Here is a 23,278-nt window from a genome sequence, read left to right as displayed (position 1 = left end):
CATGAAGTTTAAAGGATTATGGCAATCAAATCTTAAAATTGTTTAGATTAAACTTTGAACATTCAAATTGTTGCAAATCAATTCAATGAACTAAAGGTATTAATTTTAATGTCAGATGACATCAACGTAACGTTATCTGGCATCACAATTTGTTTTTAGCAAAAAAAATAAAAACAATTTTTTTGAAATAAATTTTTTATTTTTTCATTTTATATTTATGATTTTTTATTGAAAAAATTGTATCCAATTCTATTTTATTTAAACTAAAACTCTAAAAACATTAGACCAAAGATAAAAATTTTAAATAAATTTGGAATTTTGTCTAATAAAAAAATTTTATTAAATCAAAAATTAAATAAAATAATTTTAATGGACCAAAAATTAGTAATAATTTTTTATGCTCAAAAATAAAAAATAAAAAAAAATTAGTCCAAAATAAAAAAAATTTAAAAGTTAGACCAAAAATTAGAAAACAAATAAAATAAAATTTAATTTTATGTTTTTTTTATTTTTATTTTGCTCTAAAAAGTAAAAACCGTAATATACCTACACTTACTTGCGAATCATTTGATTTTATAAAGGACAATTAATTATAGAAAAATTAAAAATAAAATAAATTATTTTTTATTAAAAAGATAAGGATCTAAAAGTAATAAAAATATATTATTAGATCAAATAAAAATAAAAAATAAAATCAAAATAATAAATTTATTTTAATTTTTATATTAAACCAAAATGAGAAAAGCATAAAAACTCAAATTTATTTTTATTTTTATTTTTAGTCTAATTTTTATTTTTTTATGGACTGGTCATAAAGAATTATTATAAGTTTTTGTTCTAAAATTATTTATTTAATTTTTGGTCTAATATATTTTTACATGAGCAAAAATTCTAATTGTAATTTTAATTTTATTTTGTCTAATTTTAAATCTAATTTTTGTTTTGTAATTTTTGTCAATTTTTTATGGTTTAGGCATAAAAAAATATTTTTAATTTTTTGTCTAGTAGAATTATTTTGTTTAATTTTTGATCTAATAAAAAAAGTTATTAGTTCAAAATTTTCAATTTTATTTTTATTTTTTATCATATTTTAGATAAAATAATATTTAATTTCTTTAGAATTTTATTTTAAATAAAATATGAATATATAGAATTTTCTAAATAAAAAATTATAAATATAAAATAATAGTTCACTAAATATTTAACTGATTATTTTTACAGCATAGCAAAATTTTATTTTCTTAAAAGTTATAATAATACCGAATTAAATCATGAAAGCTTGAAAACAGCTTTGGAAAATATTTGAAAAATTTTCTAAAAGATCTTTGAGCTTTCAAAAAGAAATTCTAATCAAAGCTAATAAAATATAACTTCTCAATTTTTATTTTTTTATTTTAATTATTTATTATTTATTATTTATTTATTTATTGTTTTTTTGGGAGAAGATAAAGCTTGTAAAAAGAGAAAAGACGGTTGAACAAAACAGGTCCAACAGATGGTCCAACAGTGACGAGGAAACCGTGCTACGATTCCATGCAATGTCCAATTAACACTTTGTGGACAAAGGGAGATGTTGCTAAAAGGAAGTAATTGGACAGCCCAAAATGGAACATAGCTGGGCTGTTATTAAGCCCCAGTTTATTTATTTAAAAAACAAAAAAACAAAAAACCAACAACAAAACAAAGAAAAATAGGTGTCAAAAAGATCCCTCCAAAACAGTTTATAAAATAATCAAGCTTTCAATGTAGGTTATGGGATCGGTTGGATTTGCCCCCTAAAACACAGATAGCTGACTGTTAATAGTAGCAACACTAATTCACCAAATTTTTAGTTTATTTCTCATATTGTTTTATTGGATTCACATGTGCATAAAGGGTTAATTACATTTTAATATCATTTATTTTTGATAGCTTGCACATTAAATCTTCAAATTTAATATGTTCTACATCATATTTTTAATTTATAATTTATTTTATATTAATTTAATATTCAAATTAATTAATAAAAAGTTCAAAAATTGAGAAATTCGACTAGTTTTCTCAATTTAAAAGATTATGAGAAAATTAATTAATTGATTAATGAAAAAACAAATTAATTTTATCAAATTTTAAATTTTAGTTCATTTAGATTCAATTTGAGGATTGGATTATTTTAAAACAAATTATAAAGTCAAAAATTTGATGTTGAATGTTTTAAATTTGAGGGCTCAATATGTAACGTGGTAAAGGATATGATATTAAAATGCAATTATCCCTATATTTAATTTATATCAATTTGGATTCACTTATCTATTTATATATATATATATATATATACAAGTAGGTTCAAATCAATTTATTAATACCATGTTTAACATCAAGATTTTATTTTTCATTTTTTATATAGTATCGAAAATTAAAATTTAAAATTACATTTATTGATTGTCGATTCCAACATGATTCATTTTCTTTAAAATAAAATTTTAATATGCTTATTTTGACCACTTCTTTTACTAAGGATTTGACTTGAGTTTAGGCCCCACATATATATATATATATATATATATAATTAATGACCATATCAATAATTAAATTTAAAATTCAAAAGCAATAAAATATGAATTTTGTGATATACTAAAATCTTAATTAGAAAAAATAAATTATGTTAGGATCCATCATTAGTAAATATAATTTTAAATTATAACTTTTGATAATTTCGAATAACTGTAAAGCAAAATCTTGATATTTGTCTGGATCTATATTAATTGTTAGGTTATATATGATTTATTTATTTATTTTGTATTGGTTATTTACAATAATACTCCATACATATTTACAATAATTCTTTCTATTCTAATATCTCACACCCACAACCTCCCAAATGTATGTACATAGAGCTTAATAATTGAGTCCACCTCACTTGATATTAGGTTGTTTCTTTGATAATAGTCTAAAAGTAAAGCCACCACTTCCTCATATAAAAATCTCAAATTTAAATCCTCCAACCTCTAATATCAAAAAAGAAATAAAAAGTTATATTAACTTGTAATATATCATTAACATAATATTATATCACTTAGTAATCATAGCAAACACTATTCATAAATTTTTTTAGAAAATTATTAATCGTAACTTAAACTTTTATAGGAGTTAATGGAAAATTACACCAAGGACTCTCTCAGATTTTGAGTGTCATTTTCTTTCGTTTTTGTATTACGTGTATATTTTGAATACATACATCTAAAACTTTGTTCTACAGCAAACTTAAAAATAAGGTTGAGAAACATAAATAAAACAGGAAAAACTAGAGAAAGACTAGACTGGGGAGTTCTTCCACACAATTCATTCAAATTAGGAAATAAGAAAGAAGAACCAAACAAAAAGAAAACCACCGAATTAGAAGTTGCAAATTAGCCACAAAGTTACGGCACAATGATGCACACTCAAACAGAATGATATTATAAGCCTACGTATGTAACATAAAATGCTATGCTTCCTAGTTGATCATCATCATCTTTTTCTTCGAAAACGCCAACCTAGTGCTCCATCATTGACGACTAAACATTGAATCTTTCACCATATACCATCCATATGCCGTAACAGCCGGAGAAAGATAGTTTTAAGCAACTTAATGTCTAAAACTCTCCCTCTATTGGGAAAAGTAAACTGTAATCTGTCTATATTATAGCTAGTTTCAATCTAAACAATCAGTATATCTAAAACATTGAACTTGATTGGACTGCAAATTTGTATTTATTATAAGATTTTATTTGTTTAGAACATGTTTTTTAATTTTACATTGGAACCTATTAAATCAACAGATATTAAAGGTCATTACTCATCCAAACAAGTTGTTAGTTTAAATCATTAATTGAAATAATACTTTTAGCACTTGAAATATCATTAAGTTCTCACTTTTATATGGGGAAGATATGCTTAACAAAACATAACTCTACATATGCAACCATGAATACAACAGATTAATCTTCTAATTTAACTATCAGGACTTTTTTTTATCAATCATACTATTAAATCATTTAAATTTTGAATTTAAAATTATATTAACAGTTTCCAAATAGAGTTTAATTTTCTCAAATAGAATTTTAGTGTATATTAGTGTATTTTTTAATTTTAATTCTTTAAAGCGATCCAAACTTTTAAAAACAGTTTTAATGCGAAAACTATATTATCGATTTGGTATTAAACTGACTGTATAAATAGATAAAATATTTTCTGCTTGTATCATGATTCAATTATTCAATATGAAAATCTTAATCAGAGATCTTCCATGATTCCATCTTCAAAAAAAATTAATATAATGATATTCATTCAATATTTTGAATAATCCTTATGGTGGGTGGAAAAAATCTATAAGCACTCCACTCAAATAATGCATCAAATTGGTAGAGATTCTACCGTTCAAGTTCTTGCTTGGCTTCAAGTCCTAACCTTCAATTAGGGTGACAAAATTAGAACAAAAACTACATGATATATATATATATATATATATATATATATATATATATATATATATATGTATAAGATGGTATTAATGTTAGAGCTATTAAAATGTTAGCAAAATTATTTATCAGCTAATATAAAAATATTTAATTGTTTTATTTTTTTGATTTACTTATCTATTTAAATGTTTATTTTTTTTATATTTAAATTATATGATTATATTAATAAATAAATTTCAATGCATATAATTTCATAAATAAATTTGATTAATATTTTAATACTTATAGCATTATTGATACGATGGTCAGCATAAGAATATCTTATATAACAAGCAAGGTTATCAATATTTATACTATATAAAAAAGATAAATTATCAATTGAATCTAAAAATATCCAATTAACCATCTTTTATAAAAATTCGTAGTGAATTTTATATAAATATGATGGCAGGTTGTTATTTTTTTTAATTATTTTAAAACAATCAAAATATATTTAAATGAGGTGATATTTATTAAATGATGAGTCTTGCTAAATATAATTTTCTTACCATAAGGCCCTTAACATATTATTTTGTAACTATATATATATATATATATATATATGTATATATTAGCTTGTATTAAAAGTTGACCAAGATACCAGGCCAAATGCAAATTGTTTTAAGCTAAGTTAATAAAACCATATAGATATATGTATAAACTTAGCTTCCATTAAAAGTTGACCAAGATACCGGGCCAAATGCAAATTGTTTTAAGCAAAGTTAATAAATGCAAATTGTTTTAATCTAAGTTAATAAAACCATATATATTGCTTGATTATTGAATAATACAGATAATAATTCATTTCTTCTGTTATTCTCTTTAATTTTCAGTTTTCTGTCTCCTTAATTTGTTTAGCTGATCAGAATGGTTTCCTTACATATTTCAAAATCATATTGAGTATGGGATAAATTTGGTCAACCACAAACCAAACTTGTAATGCAAGCGTTTATTTAAATTATTAGAGATAATCAAATACACAGCTCTATACTTGCCAGGTTGAGCTGTGCACATCTTAAATTAAAAGAATTCTCATTGTTGGTAAATAAATTTTGTCCTATATTTCACCATGATCCATTCCCTTAAAAAAAAATAAATAAATAAGCAATCATTTTGAACTATTATTATTTTTTTTAATTTTCAATTTATTTATATATTTGATAAAAATACTGGTACAATCTCCATTAACTATATATCTATAGACTTAATTATATGCATTATCTACCATGCATATTATATATTTTAGTTACAACCTTAATTCCAAGTCAATATTATTTAATATTTGAATTAAAAAAAGGAATAAAAATGACACAATAATCGTATTTAATTGGAAGAAAGCAAAAATTACGCATGGAAAATAAAGTGTCATCGGAAATTGATACTGAATTTTTCTATTACAGTAAATTTTATCGTGTAGAAGATTAATTTAGAACGATGATGGATCTTTGGCTACAGGTTATAATGGGTTGATTTTAACGAATAAATCTGATTTAATTAAATGGGTTTTATGGCCTTTTAACTTATTAATTTTGCATAAAATTATCTATTTTATGTAAAAAAAAAACAATAATTTAAAAGAAAAATAAAACTAAAAAGGAAATATTTGAAAGAAAAAAAATAATTATGAAAAATTTTCAAACTAAAAAATAATTTTTTGTAATTATCCCATATGTTAGCCACCTTGCTGGTACCGAATGGATTAGTAAGGTGCTTAAATTCTGATTAAAAAGGGAAAGGTCTGCTTGGCTTAATCACCTATCCTTCCAATTTTCATTTTTTCATTTTTAGTTTTTTTTTTTACATAAAAATATATTTATATATATGTTAGCCAAAATAAATAAAATTGTAAAAGAAAAAGAGAAAGGTAAATAATTGAAAGCAGTCACATAAACAAAAAGGCAAAAAAGAATTAAAATAAAAATTGTGTTTTCCGAAATGAAAGATAATAATGGTTGTAGAATTAAATTTAATTTAACTTAATCTAAATTAGATGTGGGGGAAAATTTGTAGCTTCACCGATCACCGCTTACATGCCCAACTCAACTCTCCTATATATATTATTTGTAGGTTTCTCTCTCTCTCTCTCTCTCTCTCTCTTACTTATTCTTTCTGGGTCTGTCTCTCTGTCCCTTTCTCTCATCGATTCTAACCCCATGGATTCTCCTTCAGCTCTTTTTCCTCGCCTTTATTAATATATATATATATATATTTTTTTTTTTTCTTTAACTTTGAATTCGTCGAAACCTCGAACTTAAATCACTGCCTCATCAATATACTATCTACTTCAGTGAGTATCATTTTCTTTTATATTTGTATCTGTGTTTGTGTATATATTGGAAACTCTATTGTATAGAAAAAGCTTTCGAGAAATATTATTATCATTTTACATGGAAGAAAAAGGAGGTTTCTTTTTTTTTTTTTTTGTTGTTGTTGTTGTTGTTGTTGTTGTTTTTTCTTTTTTTTTTTTTTTTTTTTTTTTTCCGTTTTTGTTTGAAGTTTTGGATTTACCCATCTCCATAAATGATTAAACTGGTCGAGTCCTTTTACCTTTTCCTTTCATGGGGTTTTCCCAGAAAGTTTGAATAGGCAAAATAAATAAATAAATAAATAATTCTGTTTCTCTTTCTTTACTTGCTCAGTTTCGGAACGGAGCGTTAGGAAAATTCGTTTTTAGACTCCGTTTTTGTTGTCTGTAAGATTGAATAATCTTAAAGAAAATGGTGTTTTGGATTTCTTGTTTTATGCCGCTAAGCCTTGTATATTGGTCAAGGGGTTTATTTCTTAATTTCTAGTAATGAAAACACTAATTTATTAGCGGTGATCATAGAGTTATCTCGTGATTTTAGTTCTTTTTGTGGAGTTTGCTATGTAATTTTGGTTAGAAAGAAGTTGTAGTATTTAGAATGATCTTCTGTTTACATTTTTATGTATGTATATATGCTTTCGTATATACACATGTATAACAGTCCCAGTGACGGTGAGGATGCACATCCTGACAAAATCCTGCAACAACGGGGACGTCCTGATACCATATCGTGGAGGACGGTTGCTTTTGTTAACCTGGATTTTGATTTTAATAGTAATTGTTAAGATTTACATAGGCATAGACTACCATCATAGAGAACAAAAGGAGTAGCTACCTGTAATGGGGTATGAAAATGCATATTCTTTGTGGAAAAGAGTGTTTCTTAGTGTTTTTGGCTTTCAGTACTCTTGTAGTTTAATATTTGACACTTGTTTGAACAGAAGTTGCAGTCTTGAGTGTGCTTATATTTTTCATGGGTGGATAGTATGACCTGCTGATCTGGAATCAATTTCGTTTTCTTGTAATGGGATGAGCTTAGAAATTTTGAGCAATAATATGATTCTGTTTCAATTTTATATGTGATTCAGATGTTGGCAGGAACTTATCAGTGATCGATTTTTTTAATCAACTGCAGAACAAGAAATGGCTAAACAAGTTGTTGCCAATCAACCAGCAACTTCCTTTGAGTATGAACTATTTGAAGGTGATCCTGACCATCTAAGAACTGTTATAGCCTCATCAAGTCAGATAAGTCCTTGGATTGAACCAGCAAAATTGAAACTTAGGCACAGAATTGGAAGGGGGCCTTTTGGTGATGTATGGTTGGCAACCCATCATCACTCAACTAAAGATTATGATGAGTATCATGAAGTGGCTATCAAATTGTTGCCTCTGATTAAAGAGGACCACTTGAAAGCTGTTTTTGATAAATTTGAGACTCTATTTTTTAAGTGTCAAGGGACAGGAGGTGTTTGTTGGCTACATGGAATTTCAATTTTAAGTGGAAAGGTTTGTCAGTCTTATATTCAGTGCAGCAAATGAAGATTTTGTTGCTTTTTGACCTCTCAGCATGCTAATAAATAAATATTTGTACTGGCAGGTGTGCATTATTATGAAATTCTATGAAGGATCAGTTGGTGACAAAATGGCCCATCTCAAGGGAGGGAAGCTTGCATTGCCTGATGTATTGAGGTGATGTGCATCCAGATGAGACGTTATATTATTTTCATTTTAATTTTATCTGCTCCATAATAAGCTTTATGTCCTCAACACTCACTATTGGCTGCTAATTACAGGTATGGAATAGAGTTGGCTCAAGGAATTTTGGAACTACACTCGAAAGGGATATTGGTTCTGAACCTTAAACCATCTAATGTTCTTCTTAACGAGAACAATGAAGCAATTCTTGGAGAATTTGGTATTCCTTATCTTCTTCTTGGTATTCCGCTTCCAAGTTCAGATATGGTCCGTAGGCTTGGAACTCCAAACTACATGGCTCCAGAACAGTGGCAACCAGAAGTAAGAGGTCCAATATCCTTTGAGACTGATTCTTGGGGATTTGGGTGCACTATTGTGGAGATGTTAACTGGTGTTCAGCCTTGGCGTGGAAAATCTGTTGATGAAATATATAATTTGGTTGTCAGAAAACAGGAAAAACCCCATATACCAAGTTGCCTTCCTCCTCCAGTAGAGAGTGTTCTTTTGGGTTGTTTTGAGTCTGACTTGAGAAGTCGCCCTTTAGTAACAGACATATTAGAAGTGTTTAAAAGGTATTTCTATTTGTTTTTGTGGTGCTTCTTAGATTGGTGGATACTAGAGTGCAATGTTCGATATCTGCAAGCATTTATATCGTGCTATATTTTAGGTTAGACATTTCCTTACAGGATTTGGATTGGTACATATGACTTGCTGCATGTTGGTGACATCTTATTTAAAATTAGATTAGAGTTGAGAGGCTAATTCTATGGGTGCATGATTTGTATTCTTTTGGACTAGTCAAGGACTAATGGGTAAAAAGCTGGAATTCAAGTGCGAAAAAGCTCGATGATCATTTATATATCAACTTCTTCTTCATTTGCATTTAGTTATATGAAACCTGTTAGCCTAAGTTGCTTGAGATTCTTCTATAATTAGAATAGAAGGCAAAATAAACTTACATTTGTGAGGAACCGTTTGGACGCTCTCATGAAAGGAAATGGAGATTAGTTTCTCCAGTTGCATAACTATAGTGTGCTAGATCGCATCTGTTAGCATGGTTCATTTGATTGATATGGATGTTCAAGTTCATAGTGCAGATTTCTTGTCTCAATATGAACTCTGAAAGGAAAAAGAAGTCAAAGTCAATGATTGATTTTTGCTGACAACATCTATGATTTATACTTTGATCTGCATGTAGCCATGAGTTCAATTTGATAAGTTGTGTGGTGTGTTAAAGTTGCGATGGTTGATCTTTCAACATTTGACTGCTTTAAAACAATTGTTAAATCAGATTAATCTTCAATGGAATATTTTACGTTGACATAACCATAATTGAATTTTTTTCTTGATTTTTACATGACAAGCATAGATATAATATTTGATTATGTTAATTTTATTTTTATTTTTGCTTTCGCTATGCTACATAATGAGGAAGATGTAGTGCAAAAGTGGAAGACACCGAGAAGTGTTTATGATATGTATTTTATAAGCTTTGTATAGAGTTAATCTCACTTCCTAACAGCTTAGACTTTTGGGATTGGTGGTACCTAAAGTTGAATAAGTAGTCTGTATTTTCCATAGTGCCTCTAAGCCTATGCAAGCAAAGGGTGCAGAAGGCTTCTAATCCACCAATTATAAAAAAAATAGAGCAGATATTTGTGGGTAATGCCTTTTGTGTACAAGATTAGAATAACAGTTACAGATGTAGAATGCAAAAACTCTTTCTCAAGCTTAGATATGATCCTTTCAGCTTATTTTATATGTCAAAACTATTTTTCTAGTATTTACTACCTGCACCTTTTTTTACCAATTGCAGCACACAGAATGCACTTTCTGGTGATGGAAGCTGGACGGGTCTTGGAAGCAGAACAATCACAGAAAAATCAAGCAGCACTGGTTACACAGAGTGGTTCCTTTCAAAAGATCGTCTGCAAGTGGGCGACACTGTGCGGTCCAGAAAGCCACCAAATTCTTGCAAATCTGAGAACATGCATGTCCCAGAAGGAACAGTAGTGGGTGTAGAACGTGGCACAGATCATGGTAACTTTGTTCTGGTAAGGGTCCATGGCATCCATGATCCATTAAGGGTCCATGTTTCAACACTGGAACGTGTCACTTCTGGCTTGGCTGCTGGTGATTGGGTGCGCTTGAAGGAAGAAGACAAGAAACACTCACCAGTGGGTATCCTACATTCTGTCAGCCGTGATGGTAAAGTCAATGTCGGATTTATAGGAGTGGAAACACTTTGGGAAGGAAATTCATCAGTATTTGAGATGGCAGAGTCTTACTGTGTGGGCCAGTTTATTAGGTTGAAAGCCAATGTTTTGAGCCCCAGATTTGAATGGCCTCGTAAAAGGGGAGGGACTTGGGCCACAGGGAGGATTATGAGGATCCTACCAAATGGATGCCTCATTGTCAAGTTTCCTGGAATCCCGACTTTAGGAGATGAAAACAGCACCTTCTTGGCTGATCCAGCAGAAGTAGAAGTGGTTAATTTCAATACTTGCCCAGGGATGGTGAGGAAATACCAACATCTTGAGGATTTTCACTGGGCAGTGAGACCTCTTTTGATTGCATTGGGCCTGTTTACAGCCATGAAGCTAGGTATTTTCGTAGGAAAGGGAATGAGGAGGTCGAAGTTGAAGAGGCGAGAAATCGGCATTATAGAAAGTGAGAATCAACATGTGGAAAGTCAGAATGCTGGAAATCCAGCATGGATGCCTCCATCAGTGGCAAATATCCTTTTCAGAGAAGGCATCGCCACCACTACTGCACGATAGTCTTTGAACTCAAATTCTCTCTGCCCATGGCTAGTTGGAATTTGCTAACATTAGATTAGCAGCACCTGGTTTATTGGTAAAGCTATTATGTTGGGTATTGAAATGCAGAATGGACCAATATTATTTTGCTGCCAAATAGTTATTTTAAATTTCCACGATAATGTCTGGCTTGTACATAGATGTGAAGATGTAGGTATGGTCGTGAATTCGTTAGTTTTACTATAAAACTCTTTTCTTATTTTATTCAACTTCATGTGCATGCACTTCTTCTACCGTGAACGGCTAAGCCTTTGAATTGGAAAATGTAAATTAGCTGTTTTTGGAAATTTGGATCAAGGCTGCTTTTAGGAGCATATGTTTATTGCTCTAAAAGTGTCAACATTTCCTCATACGCAATTAAATTCCACCTCCATGTGGGTAGAAAATATGATACTGAAATATTTGGGAAAAAGTAATTGCTCCGAGTCTCTAATGGCCGAGCAATAAAGAAACATTTTGTCAGAAGGGTAACCAAGAAACTTTGGAAAGAGCAGACGGTATTCTCTAATTGAATGCTTAATTCAATTTAAATTTTCAATCGTTTATTCACCAAAAAATAAAAATAAAAAATAAAAAACCTTCAATGGTTTTCGATGGTCTCCACGAACTTCAATGTATGCTATTTGTCATTTGCATCAGAGGTCATTTTCCTAGTACCAGCATCTTGTATTTGATTGAACTTGCGTGGTGTCTTTTATCTGTGGAATGCCATAACCCAAAAGTGTGTCCAGCTGTCAAAGTTCTATACAATTTTCGGATGAAAATGTAAATGACTTGCCCCTAAGTAAGCTCATGATGGAATTGGAAGCAAATATATAATTAGGGGGAGAGAACGAAAAAACAAAGAACAAAAAACCAAAAACATAAACAAACAAACTAGCATAGCGCTTGGTAGAAGACACCTTTCGCGAGCTTCTGTGTAAGTTCTCATTGCTCTCTGTATTTCGTATTAAAATCTTTTTGAAGTAAAAACGTACTAAAAGTACTTATACATGATCATGTTACAAACTTACAATGAAACCCGCCTCGCCACATCTGATGCCATTATGTTGATTGATGAATACTACAAGTGGAGAAATTATTGCAATAACTTTTGCTAATGATAGTAACAACCAACAAGATTTCTATATACAGAATCCAGCCACTAGTTTTACAGCTACCTCTACTAGTCTGCACTGAAGCAAACACCGGCTTCTTTCACAAGTTGCTCAGACAATGTCGAAAGTCGGCCAACTTCTGTTTTAACCAAACTGAAACATTCATTGTTCTCCATCATACTAGTAATAAAATCAGGGCCATCTTTGGGCAAGAGCTTAGTATCCATATTAGCCCCAATACTCAGAGTAGCTTTATTCAAAAGTTCTCGGCTTATTTCAGCAAGCTTATAGAGTGCACTTGTTGCAGCTTCAACTTCTAGTTGAGCTGTCTCAAGTTGGAGCTTCTCAATTGCCAGGTCGCCAACACTTTTGTCACCAACCATCTCTTGTGCCAAAGCATAAAGCTTTTTCAGATCGTTAGCATCTGAAATTTCCTCTTTCATCTTTTTGAGTTCTTTCTCCTTTGCATCTAATCTCCCAAGAACCAACTTAAGTTCCTCATCCTTGATTGAAAGAGACCTCTGAGCAGCTAGGACATCCATTTCTTTTCTTCTTAAGCTGTCTCTGGTCAGCTCAAGCTCAGTTTCGAGCTGTTTCTTCTGCATCCTAAAATCATCACTTGGTTTGTCCAATAATTGCTGGAGTAACTCATGGTCCATGTCATCAGCTGGTCTGGATGAGCTATAATCTTCATCTTTGATGGATATAACCAATTTGTTTGTCAGCTCAACAATTCGTTCTACCACATTTTCTGCTTCAAAAACTCTTTGCCTCGTATTATTCAGTTCATCTTCCATCCTCTGAGCATTTTCATCTTTCTCTTTCAGCATGTTAGTTGATTGAATAAGCTGGTTCTCTTTACTGTTCAAAAGCACCTTCAGCTCAGCAATTTCCTTGTTTACCTCCTCAAGATTACTCCTTGCATTTTCAAGTTCCAAATCTTTTTCATCTAAGATAAGCTCAAGTGCAGCCTGCTCAGACTTTAAATGCTGGATTTCAAGCTTAGCCTCCACAAGTTCTGACTCTTTAACCTGAAGAAGCTTATGCATATTTTCAAATTCATTATTTTGCTTGTCAAGATCCTCCTGCAGAGAAGACATCTCCTGCATTGCCTGCTGCAGAGAATATCTCTCTTTCTTCAACTCCTCCTGTAACTCCTCCACTAGCTCCCTCTCGACAGACAAGTCTCGTTCAAGCTCTTTGTTTCGAGCATCTGCAACCCGAAGCTTTACTCTTTCACTCTCTATTTCTATTTGGGCTTCCTTCAAACTTGTCATGTAAGTAATCACACTTCTCTTCTGTTCTTCAAGTTCTGCCATCTGCTTTTCTAACAGCTGGTCTTGTTCTTCCATTTTCTGTCTAGAGGATGCCAAAGATTTCTGAGAGGAAACCAACTCAGAACGCACATCAGAAAGAAGTCTCTTCACTCTTCTAAAATCCTCTGAAGTTTCATTGGCTTCTTCTGCATGTTTAGATGCTTCCTCCGCAAGTTTCTTCAGTTCTTCCTGAGCTAATAACCACTCCATTGTCCGTTTCTCCAAGTTGGACTCTGCAACTTTTACCTTCTCCTCTTCAAGTTTTCCCAGTCTCAAAGAAGCTTGTAGCTCTTCTTCTTTATCTTGGATAACTTTCTTTAGTCCTCGAAGCTCAATTTCTTGTTTCTTCACAACTTCATTGGCTTCATTCAGTAGCTGAGCCTTGGATTTAAGTTCAGCATCAACTTTCACCACTTCTTCACTCTTCTTCAGCAATTCGTTTCTCATTTTATCCATTTCCTCTTCTTTCAGAGACAGCAAAGACTGTACAGTGCCAATCTCCTGGTCACTCTCCTTGATCCGAAGCTTTAGATCTTCTATTTGTCTGGCTTGAGAAGCTAAGTTAAGATTGGCCTGCTTCAGCTCCTCCTCTATTTTTTCATATTTACAACGAGCACTATCAACTTCTTTCTGCCGCTGCTGCAGCTCTTCCTTTGCACGGTTCAACTCACTATTTTCCAGAAAGACTGTCCTCTCTGCATCCTGTAATTCATCTTCCTTCTTCTTTAATGCTGCCAATGCAGCCTCAAGATCAGACTCCAAGATTTCAAGATTAAACCCAAGATGATCATCCTGAGGAATGCGAGAATCTCTGCTCATCTGTTCTTCCAGTTTCTGTGTCTGTGCAAACAATCTCTCAAGAAGAATCCTTGCCGGTTCAGTTGCTCCATTGTCACTGATGCTTGAATTCCTGTTGTCTAAGACTGATCTTATGAACTTTAAAGATGGGCCTCGTCTTTTCAAGTTTTTCAGAAATGCCAGCTTATCATGCTTCCAATTCAACCTCAGAGAGCACAACTGCAGAGTTATAAGTGATTTATTAATCATTTCAATAGACAAATGAAGTTGTATACACACTCAAACACATATATTTCAGCTTCATGCATTGAGTCAATTGCAAATGTTACATATCAACCTACACATCCAAAAAAGGAATCAAAAAGGAGCTATTGTTTTACTCTCCAAAAAGGGGATAAAAATGGAAGCATAATATCAAATTTAACTGAAACTACCATGTAGAATTCTTGTCAAGATAAAAGAATTTATTCGTTAACAAGTCAGACCAAACAGAACCAGCCCTGTGTTTGAGCGTTGATGGCTAACATAAAGATCCAAACTCCATTTTGACCAGGCACATCAACGATAACACGTCAAAAATTCAGTGGCACCCAAATATTACAAAAAATTCCTACCTTTAAACCCCTAGATTTTCCATTTTCAGCAGAAAGAAATTGATCCTAAAACTACTTCACTTCAGTAAGCGGCTTTTTTTTTTTTTTTTTTTATTCTTTGTTTCTTATTATCTTCGTTCACTATTTTCTCAGCAACCAACCATAAGGCGAAAAAATCATCCAAACATTCAAAAAACATAACAAAACCATCCTCATAGATTTCAATTACAACGTAAATATAAATCCACAAAATCATTTTACACATATTTCACAACACAGGTAAATGGAGCAGAGACAATACCCTGGGGTCGCAGTGACAAAAGGTGGTATGGAAACCAGAGCGAGTAGCGGCCGAGAACGCCATGACTGAACCCTGGACCACATCCGCGCTCTACACCACCACTGTAGATCTATGCCTGATCGGACCTATCGCTGATCAGTAAAAAGAAACAAGTCCATGATTCATCTCCATCAAAAAGACCTCGGTTGCGTACAGAGAAGAAGCTTCTAGAACACGGTGAGAGGTCGAGAAGAACAAGATGAGGTTCGAAAATGGAAGTAGGGATTGGAGGGAAATGAAATGACAGCTTGTGGGGGCTAATTAAGGAAAGAAGGAAGGAAGAGAAAGGAAAGAACCGTTCACGTTAGCAAATGGACTAACTTGCGCCGCGTTGTGGAAACAATAATTTTGTTTGGATGGAGAAATCCTACGTGTAAAATCCTGGTATACTACTGTAGTACTAGAGTTAAGATACAATGGTTGCAAGACCAGGGAATGACAAAGATTTTGGACTTCACGTTTCTGCCATCTGGCTAATGAAAAAGAGGCGATGCGAGCTAGTGACCACTGTTCTTCAGTTATCTGCAAAGCACTTTTATTTTTCTTTATTTCTGTCTTTTTATTTATTTATTTATTTATTTACTTTTTTAATTTATCGGGCCTGTTTTATGCGAACCAGCTGCAAAAGCTTCCTCTTCACGAGATGAGAAAATGTGATATAGCCTGGAAGTGTTGAGCTTGACACGTGGAAAGAGTTGTGCCATTCACGTTGAAAGCATGGGTATGTACCTGCTTCGATTTGATTTTGGCATTTTGGGGCTTTTTCGTGCTTCACGTTCACCCTCCAACGCTTTCGTTTCTCTTTTTCCCCCATTGTGCCATACCTGCCTTCCTTTAGTTGAAGAAGAATCTAGTTATTTTATTTACTTTTTTCTTTTTCAAGTTAAAAAAGGGTATTTTTCGTTAGTAATTCTATTATCTATATATATATATAACTTTTTAATCAACCTTTTCGTCTAAAATAAAAAATGAAAAAGGTGGTGTACTTGAACTATATCTTCTGTCATCATCATTTTATTTTATTTTATTTATTTATTTATTTATTTTTTTTGTCTCCAAGTATATTTTATAGAGTAATTATTATTTATCACTTTGGTTTATTTTATTTTTTTATTTGTTAATGTTTTTAAATAAAATAACATTATATTATATTATCGGTGGATATAAATAAAATTAGACAAAAGGTCTAAAAGGTTTAGATATATATATATATATATATATATATTTGTTTTTAGTGTTTATTAATATTTTTAAATGATATAATATTATATTAATAATGAACTGAAATATGGATTAACAAAAAAAAAAAAGAAAGGTAAAAAAGATCCTTATATGTATACTTGTTCTCACAAGATGCTTATAACTAAAAAATATATTTTCTAATTTTATTTTATATTAACTTTAATCTCATAAATGATCCTGCATAATTTATCATGATTATAATATTTATGAATAATTAGTTCAATCTAACAACTAAGTGTGGTATTTCAATTGTTTTTTTAAGGCCTTATTATAGGTTAATTTGCCTCTCGCTTATCTAGCAATCCTAAATGGAAATATTAAATATGTCACTTTATCATCTTACGTGGCAATCCTACATTGTACCACGTTCCTACATTGCATAAGCAAACCTATTTGGATTATTCGTCAAACAAATTACGCTTATATCTAATAAATTGTTTTGATATATATTCTCATAATATCTAATTAAATAAAGAGAGAATAATTTTTATAACTTAAGGATAAATACATTTTAAAATAAATCTTAACGTGAAACAGTGTTGATGATAAGTACCGTAGGAGAGTTCCCCAAACAATGTTCTTTCCAATATGACCAATATACGTACACTTCCACCTCTCATTTAATTAAGAGGTGGAGGTAAGTTGAAGAAGATCATAAATCAAGTTCTCCCTTCGTCAACCAAAAAAAAAAAAAAGAAAAAAAAAGGAAAAGAGTGCTATCTTTTTACACTAATGCAAAGAAAATGATGGAAGAAAACTTTTAAAGTTCGGAACAAATTATCACTTAGATAAATCCATAACAACTTCATCCTAAAAAATGTAAGCCTCAGGGAAAGTTAAGTAGTAGTGAAAGAATGACCAATAATCAAGAGAAGTGGCAAAAGACCAATAAGCTTGGAAAAGAATGTCAAACGTTAGACAAGTCTGACCTACATCATCACCGTAGTGCGAAATGACGAGGTAAACCTTAATATTCAACAACATTTTGCCTAGAAAGTCTTAACAGGTCTAACCTACATCATTACCTTAACACAAAGCAACATCAGGTCAATCTAGAGGTTTCATGCCCTCTTAGCTTAAAGAATAAGAAAGCAAGGCTAAGAGGATCTAATCAGACAATTAAATGAGCAAATAGACATTTCAAAATAAACAATGGAGCCAAATCATTTGAACTTTCAAAAGGGACAAAATCTCTTAATTCTAAGGAGATTTTAGAAGCACCGATGCTATCCAAGTTTCGTATCCGGGAGATTAACCTATACAATAGAATGATAGATCCAAGTGAACACCTAAAATCATTCTGACATATGGATGGAGATTCAAAGAGCTTCAAATTTAGCTATGTGTTGAATATTCTCTCTCATACTGATTGGACCAGTTACACTGTTGTTTATAAAGCTCGCATCAAGATTTATTGATTCATTCACTCATCAGGGGCACATTTTTGTTTGTCAGGAGGCTAACAACTCATTTTCTCTCAATAAAACAAAAGAACGGTTAACCTCTTAAACATTACCTTGTGCGATTCAATTTGAACCTATGCAATAGAATTGTATAATGATGAGTAGCATTAATGGCTATTATGGGGGGCATTAGCATGGAGAAGTTTCTATAGAATTTTGAAAAAAAACTATTGAGAAATTTCTCTGATATGCTTAAGAAGGGTCAAAATTTCATTAATGTAGAAGAATTGGTCAAACCTAAAAGAATATAAAGGAGAGAAAATGACATGTTTAAAGCGAAAAGGAAAAGGAAACCATCAAAAGATAAAAAAGTGGATCATGAGAAGAATAGAGTTTGGTAGATATATCAATTAAGCTAGACTCCTCCTTCACATCTACCTTTGACTTGCTTCCACAAGTATACCCTTTTAACCACCTAACTTGAATAGGTTCTAAAACAGATCATGGATAAGAGTTTTCTACATTTGCCCAAAAAAAAAAATTAATAATAATAATAATGTCTACCCCGTAAACGAGATATAAAAGCAAGTTTTTTCGTTTCCACAATGACCAAAGGCACCTTATTGAGGATTGCATAAACCTAAACAATGAGATCGAGGGTCTGATAAAAAAGGGACATCTAAAGTGATAAGACTTGCCTCGGAAATCCTCCTAGGACTCTCAGGTGATCCAACCTAGAGAAGTCCCATTGGAAAATCCTTAAAGAAAATCTAATGCAACCTCATTCAACTATGGACAAACAACATATAAAAATATCAAATAATACTCAATAGATAAAGATAAAGTCACAACAGCATGCACATTCACAACTATAGCCAACATGTACACCCCATCATATTATAGGCCATTACCACACATGTATAAAAGGGTTACTACTATATAGGTTAAAGCATTCTAAAAGTATTTGTAAAATTAAGTAATACAACTAATTCGAATAAGTATAAGGAAAATAAAGATAAATAGAGAAATAGAGAAGGATAAATACTACTTTTGATATGAAAAACATAGCAACAAGTGATGCGTAAGGCAGACTGTTCGCTTACTACTTGGACCTAGGGAACAAATTTAAAAACAAATAAAATGTGATAAAAATATCTTAGTGAGCATAATACAATAAGAAAATAATATTTTATTTTTGTAAATCTTTCTCTCAAGAGCTTTCATCCGCTCTTTCGAAAAGTTTCCCTTTAAAATCATTTTACAAGACCCAAATTTGCACCCAAAATCCATATCATAAAACAAAGCCTTAAATGTTACAAATCAGTAAACTATTTAAATATTATAAACTGTATCAATTATGATTTATATATTAGGTATAAAATAATATAAATATATTCATAAAAATAGTTATGGAAAATACTGTAAAAACATAATAGTTCGGAAAACCAACAATGTGCTTAGAAAAATAAATAATGTATCATACAATATATCTAGTGGTACTAAATGGTGCATGATATCTTGGAACATCACAGAAGAGTAAGAGAGAGAAACAAACCTATAGGACGCATCCACCTCACAATCGTTAACATCCTGAAGGTATCATGGCAATACAAAATCTTGGGATGAACCCAATTGATGATTTTTGGTATATAAAAGGTATTATAACAATAATAAACCTATAGAATGAACCTATCTTATGACCCTTAGTATACTACAGACATTATGACAAACCTGTGTATTATAATATAATACTAAATCGAAACACTAGTACTATATGATACATATATTAAAAACAACAATATAATATTCATAAACAATCTTTGTAAGATCATTAGTATTCATAAACAATTTTTTGAATATCATACTTTTCCATTTTTCCATAAACAAATACTTTACCATAAACTGGAATATAATATTCAAACCGAATCATTTATTTAAATATTCTAAAAATTCCAAATCATATTTTATGCCAAAACACAAATACCAACAGTGAAAATATATCATTAGAAATCATTTTTATGCACTTTAAAATATAAAACACTTAAAAATGTTAAAATATATATAATTTTAAATATGCTATCTCAAAATCAATTGTTTTCTGAAATGATTAAAACATTAAACTGTCAAAATATTTAAATATCAAGATTCAAGAGTTTAGTACAAACACATTTGAATTTAAAACTATTTCAAATCTTATCAAAAGTCACATGAAACTATAACACATATATATGATATTTATATATGCATATAATAACCATTTAAATCGAATCACGTATATATCATATTCAAATTATATATATATATATATATATTGTACTAGCATGATTGAAAATATAACCATTGATAAATAACACTGACAATGTACCAAGGATATGATAATCATCAATGTTTTATCAAATATTAAGTATAAAATCTAAATTAATTTATTAATATCTTGAATGTTTAGCATAAATGTTAAAATATAAAGATGTATTATCAAAAGATCTAAGGTGACAAGAATAAATGCGATACTATAGATTATGTCATCCTACGTCCTTAATAAATATGATACCAACAAAAGATATCGTCCTACTAAAACTAAAAGATAAGCAATTATGAGGTTAGCTCCTCCTACTCAAACTATTTTGAAGTTATTGAGGATGACCCTTTATCTTTTATAATTTTCATCACCATCTTTGGGGTCATCATTCTCCATCCAATCACATTTGATCTTGACAGCAGGATTCTTTTGAGATAATTCATGTTTACGATCCAAATAACCTTGAGCCACTTTCCCATTCATTGAACTTGTCATCTTAATAGAATATTTGAATCCTTTGGCAATATTAACTACTTTTTGAGTTGCTTGGGCTTTTTTAGTCTCCACGAGTTTTAACAAGATCAAAGCATTCCTTTTGAAGCTAAACTATTTCTTTTTGAAAATGAACAATATAAATCTTGAAAAAGGATAGAAAGGAGGTTGAATATGCTTTTACAAGATCTATGTGATTCTTTTTGGCCACTGTATAAGAAAAAAAGAAAAAGTGTACAAAAGCTTATGCCTACTTGATAACTTATCATCGTACCTTTAAACTACATATTCATAGGTATATGTATATTTCAACAACCAAGGACTCATTCTTCCCACAAACAAAAAAATAAGAAGCAATAAAGGAACAAAATAAAGAATTGATTCTCCCAAATAAAAAGTAAAGTGCAAGAACTTAAAAAAAAAAAAAAGAAAAATAAAAAATCAAGCACACAAAAGTTTACATAGAAACCTTATATGGGAAAAACCATTAATGTTAGCCACTACCTCTACTCTAAAAATCCAATAAGAAGGAAAAATATAATTACATGAATACTATTAACCAAAATGTAAAGAATAGTACTGACATTCCTAGCCATCATGATAAAAGGTGATATGTATTCTAACTTTAAATACAGTGGCTTTAAACCTAGACCATTGCAGCAATCACTCCTCTCAAGGATAACTCTATAACGTTTTCTCCAAAGCCTCCTTCATAAGGGCTCGACTTCTCTGAGCTTTGTTATAACAAATCTCAAAGAGCAACACTTAGATATGATGAAAGGTATTTCAAGGTGTTTGAAAGATGGGAAAACCAAAGGATTTCTCTCTAAGTAAGAAAATCAAAATCTTAGAACCCATCATGAAACCACAAATAAAACTTAAGAAAAAGTTGAAAGATCAGCCCATGAAAATGTAGATTAACTTAAGAAAAAGTATTTTCTTTAACTTACAAGATGTTAGGCTCACAAATACATGGAAAACCCTTGCTATTTAACATTGTATTTAGGGATCACTTTTTCTTATTCGAAACCCAAGAAACGTCTAGGATTTTTTTTCAAAAACTACTATATATAACATGCATCAGGCTTGTGGGCATGTGGACTACTACGTCAATGCAATTGTTTGAATAATATAGGGATTATTCAAACAATAGTTAAAAAATCAATTCAGTGAATGACACATGTCAAATAATGTTCAAACAACATACTAATGTTATTTGAATAATACTAGATCCAGCAATGTGGCACTGACATGTGGTAGCATGTTGTTTGAACAATATCAGATCCCTCATAAAGAAATGGATGCGTTGCAGAGATGTTGTTCAAAAAAACATTAGATCTTCTTGTTTCCAACTGACATGTGGCAGACAATTATTCAAACAACACCCACCATGATTCTAACAAAATATCAAACTAGATATTTTGATTTTCAAAAGCTTTGTAAACCTAACATTATACCCAAATATAATACCATGCAAAAATATAAAAATCGGTAAAAGTAAAAAATAATGTAACATAATGTGTACCTAACCACCTATGAACAAAAAATGTCTCTAAGGGTTCGTTTGGTATGCAGTATTAGATTGTATTGGATTGTATTGGTATGAATTATATTGTATTAGATTGCAGTAGAATGTATTATATTATACCTATACTGCGTTTGGTGCAGGATCACATAATATAATACCTTGTTTGGTACAATAGTATATTGTATTGTATTATTTTTTATTACATAGATTATTACTATTAAAAAAATAAACATTATAAAATATCATATGTTACCCTTTTCATTTTGTATATTATTATAATTCATGCCAATAATAAAATTTAATATTAAAAGAAATTAAAAAAATAAATGGTATCAACTAGCTTGTCCATTTTTATTTTATCCTAAAATTTAGGACAATGTAAATAGAATTATTATTGCATAGGCAAAATATGATAGAACCCAAAGCCTACCAAATTAACGTGATCATTTATATATTTCAAGCGAAAAAAAAGGAAAAAAAAAAAAGGTGATCATTTATATAGAAAGTGAAGAGATAAGGTCCTTCAATTGATTGGTCTCTCTTTTATCATACACACACACTAGTAAAAAAAGAAAAAAGAAAAAAAAAAGAAATGGAAAAAAGGTGAAAGAAAGAAAAAGCATCGTAGCTTCCAAGAAGTAATCCCCCCCTCTCCCTCTCTTTATCTTTCACTCTACAATTTTCTTTTTCTCTCTGTAATTCCAACAAGGTGGGTTATGGCTTTTTTTCTCTGTTATGTTAATCCTGTGAAGATATAATTTATCTCTATCACACTGCACCCTTGTTTCTTTTTCATTCCCCCTTCTAAGATCATTTTCCTAACTCTGTTTGCTTCTATTTCCCAGCCAGCTGCCCTATACATATTATAAA

General features: G+C 30.6%; 2 protein-coding genes across 3 annotated transcripts; one reads left to right on the top strand and one right to left on the bottom strand.

Moving 5' to 3' along the window:
• Nucleotides 1-6,559: 6,559 nt before the first annotated feature.
• On the top strand, nucleotides 6,560-11,509 carry LOC107421183 (protein KINASE OF THE OUTER CHLOROPLAST MEMBRANE 1). 2 transcript variants are annotated; one of them, XM_048475806.2, is made up of 5 exons: nucleotides 6,560-6,765; nucleotides 7,919-8,292; nucleotides 8,384-8,475; nucleotides 8,580-9,053; nucleotides 10,298-11,509. In XM_048475806.2, the coding sequence occupies exons 2-5, from the start codon at nucleotides 7,927-7,929 to the stop codon at nucleotides 11,259-11,261; spliced, it is 1,896 nt and encodes a 631-aa protein (XP_048331763.2). In that variant the 5' UTR covers nucleotides 6,560-6,765; nucleotides 7,919-7,926; the 3' UTR covers nucleotides 11,262-11,509. The 2 variants fall into 2 exon arrangements, with proteins under 2 accessions (XP_048331763.2, XP_048331764.2); XM_048475807.2 differs by having other exon boundaries at nucleotides 7,872-8,292.
• Nucleotides 11,510-12,220: 711 nt separating this feature from the next.
• LOC107421182 (nuclear matrix constituent protein 1a) lies at nucleotides 12,221-15,758 on the bottom strand. The gene is made up of 2 exons (XM_016030363.4): nucleotides 15,406-15,758; nucleotides 12,221-14,730 (listed from the first exon to the last, which is right to left on the bottom strand). Exons 1-2 carry the CDS (start codon nucleotides 15,466-15,468, stop codon nucleotides 12,466-12,468), a joined length of 2,328 nt encoding a protein of 775 aa, XP_015885849.3. The 5' UTR covers nucleotides 15,469-15,758; the 3' UTR covers nucleotides 12,221-12,465.
• Nucleotides 15,759-23,278: the final 7,520 nt, after the last annotated feature.

The sequence above is a fragment of the Ziziphus jujuba genome, chromosome 5 (assembly GCF_031755915.1).
Source record: "Ziziphus jujuba cultivar Dongzao chromosome 5, ASM3175591v1".
In the NCBI taxonomy this organism is placed as follows: Eukaryota; Viridiplantae; Streptophyta; class Magnoliopsida; order Rosales; family Rhamnaceae; genus Ziziphus; species Ziziphus jujuba.
Note: the sequence above shows the minus strand (reverse complement) of the source record. Positions and strands in the feature narration are given on the sequence as shown.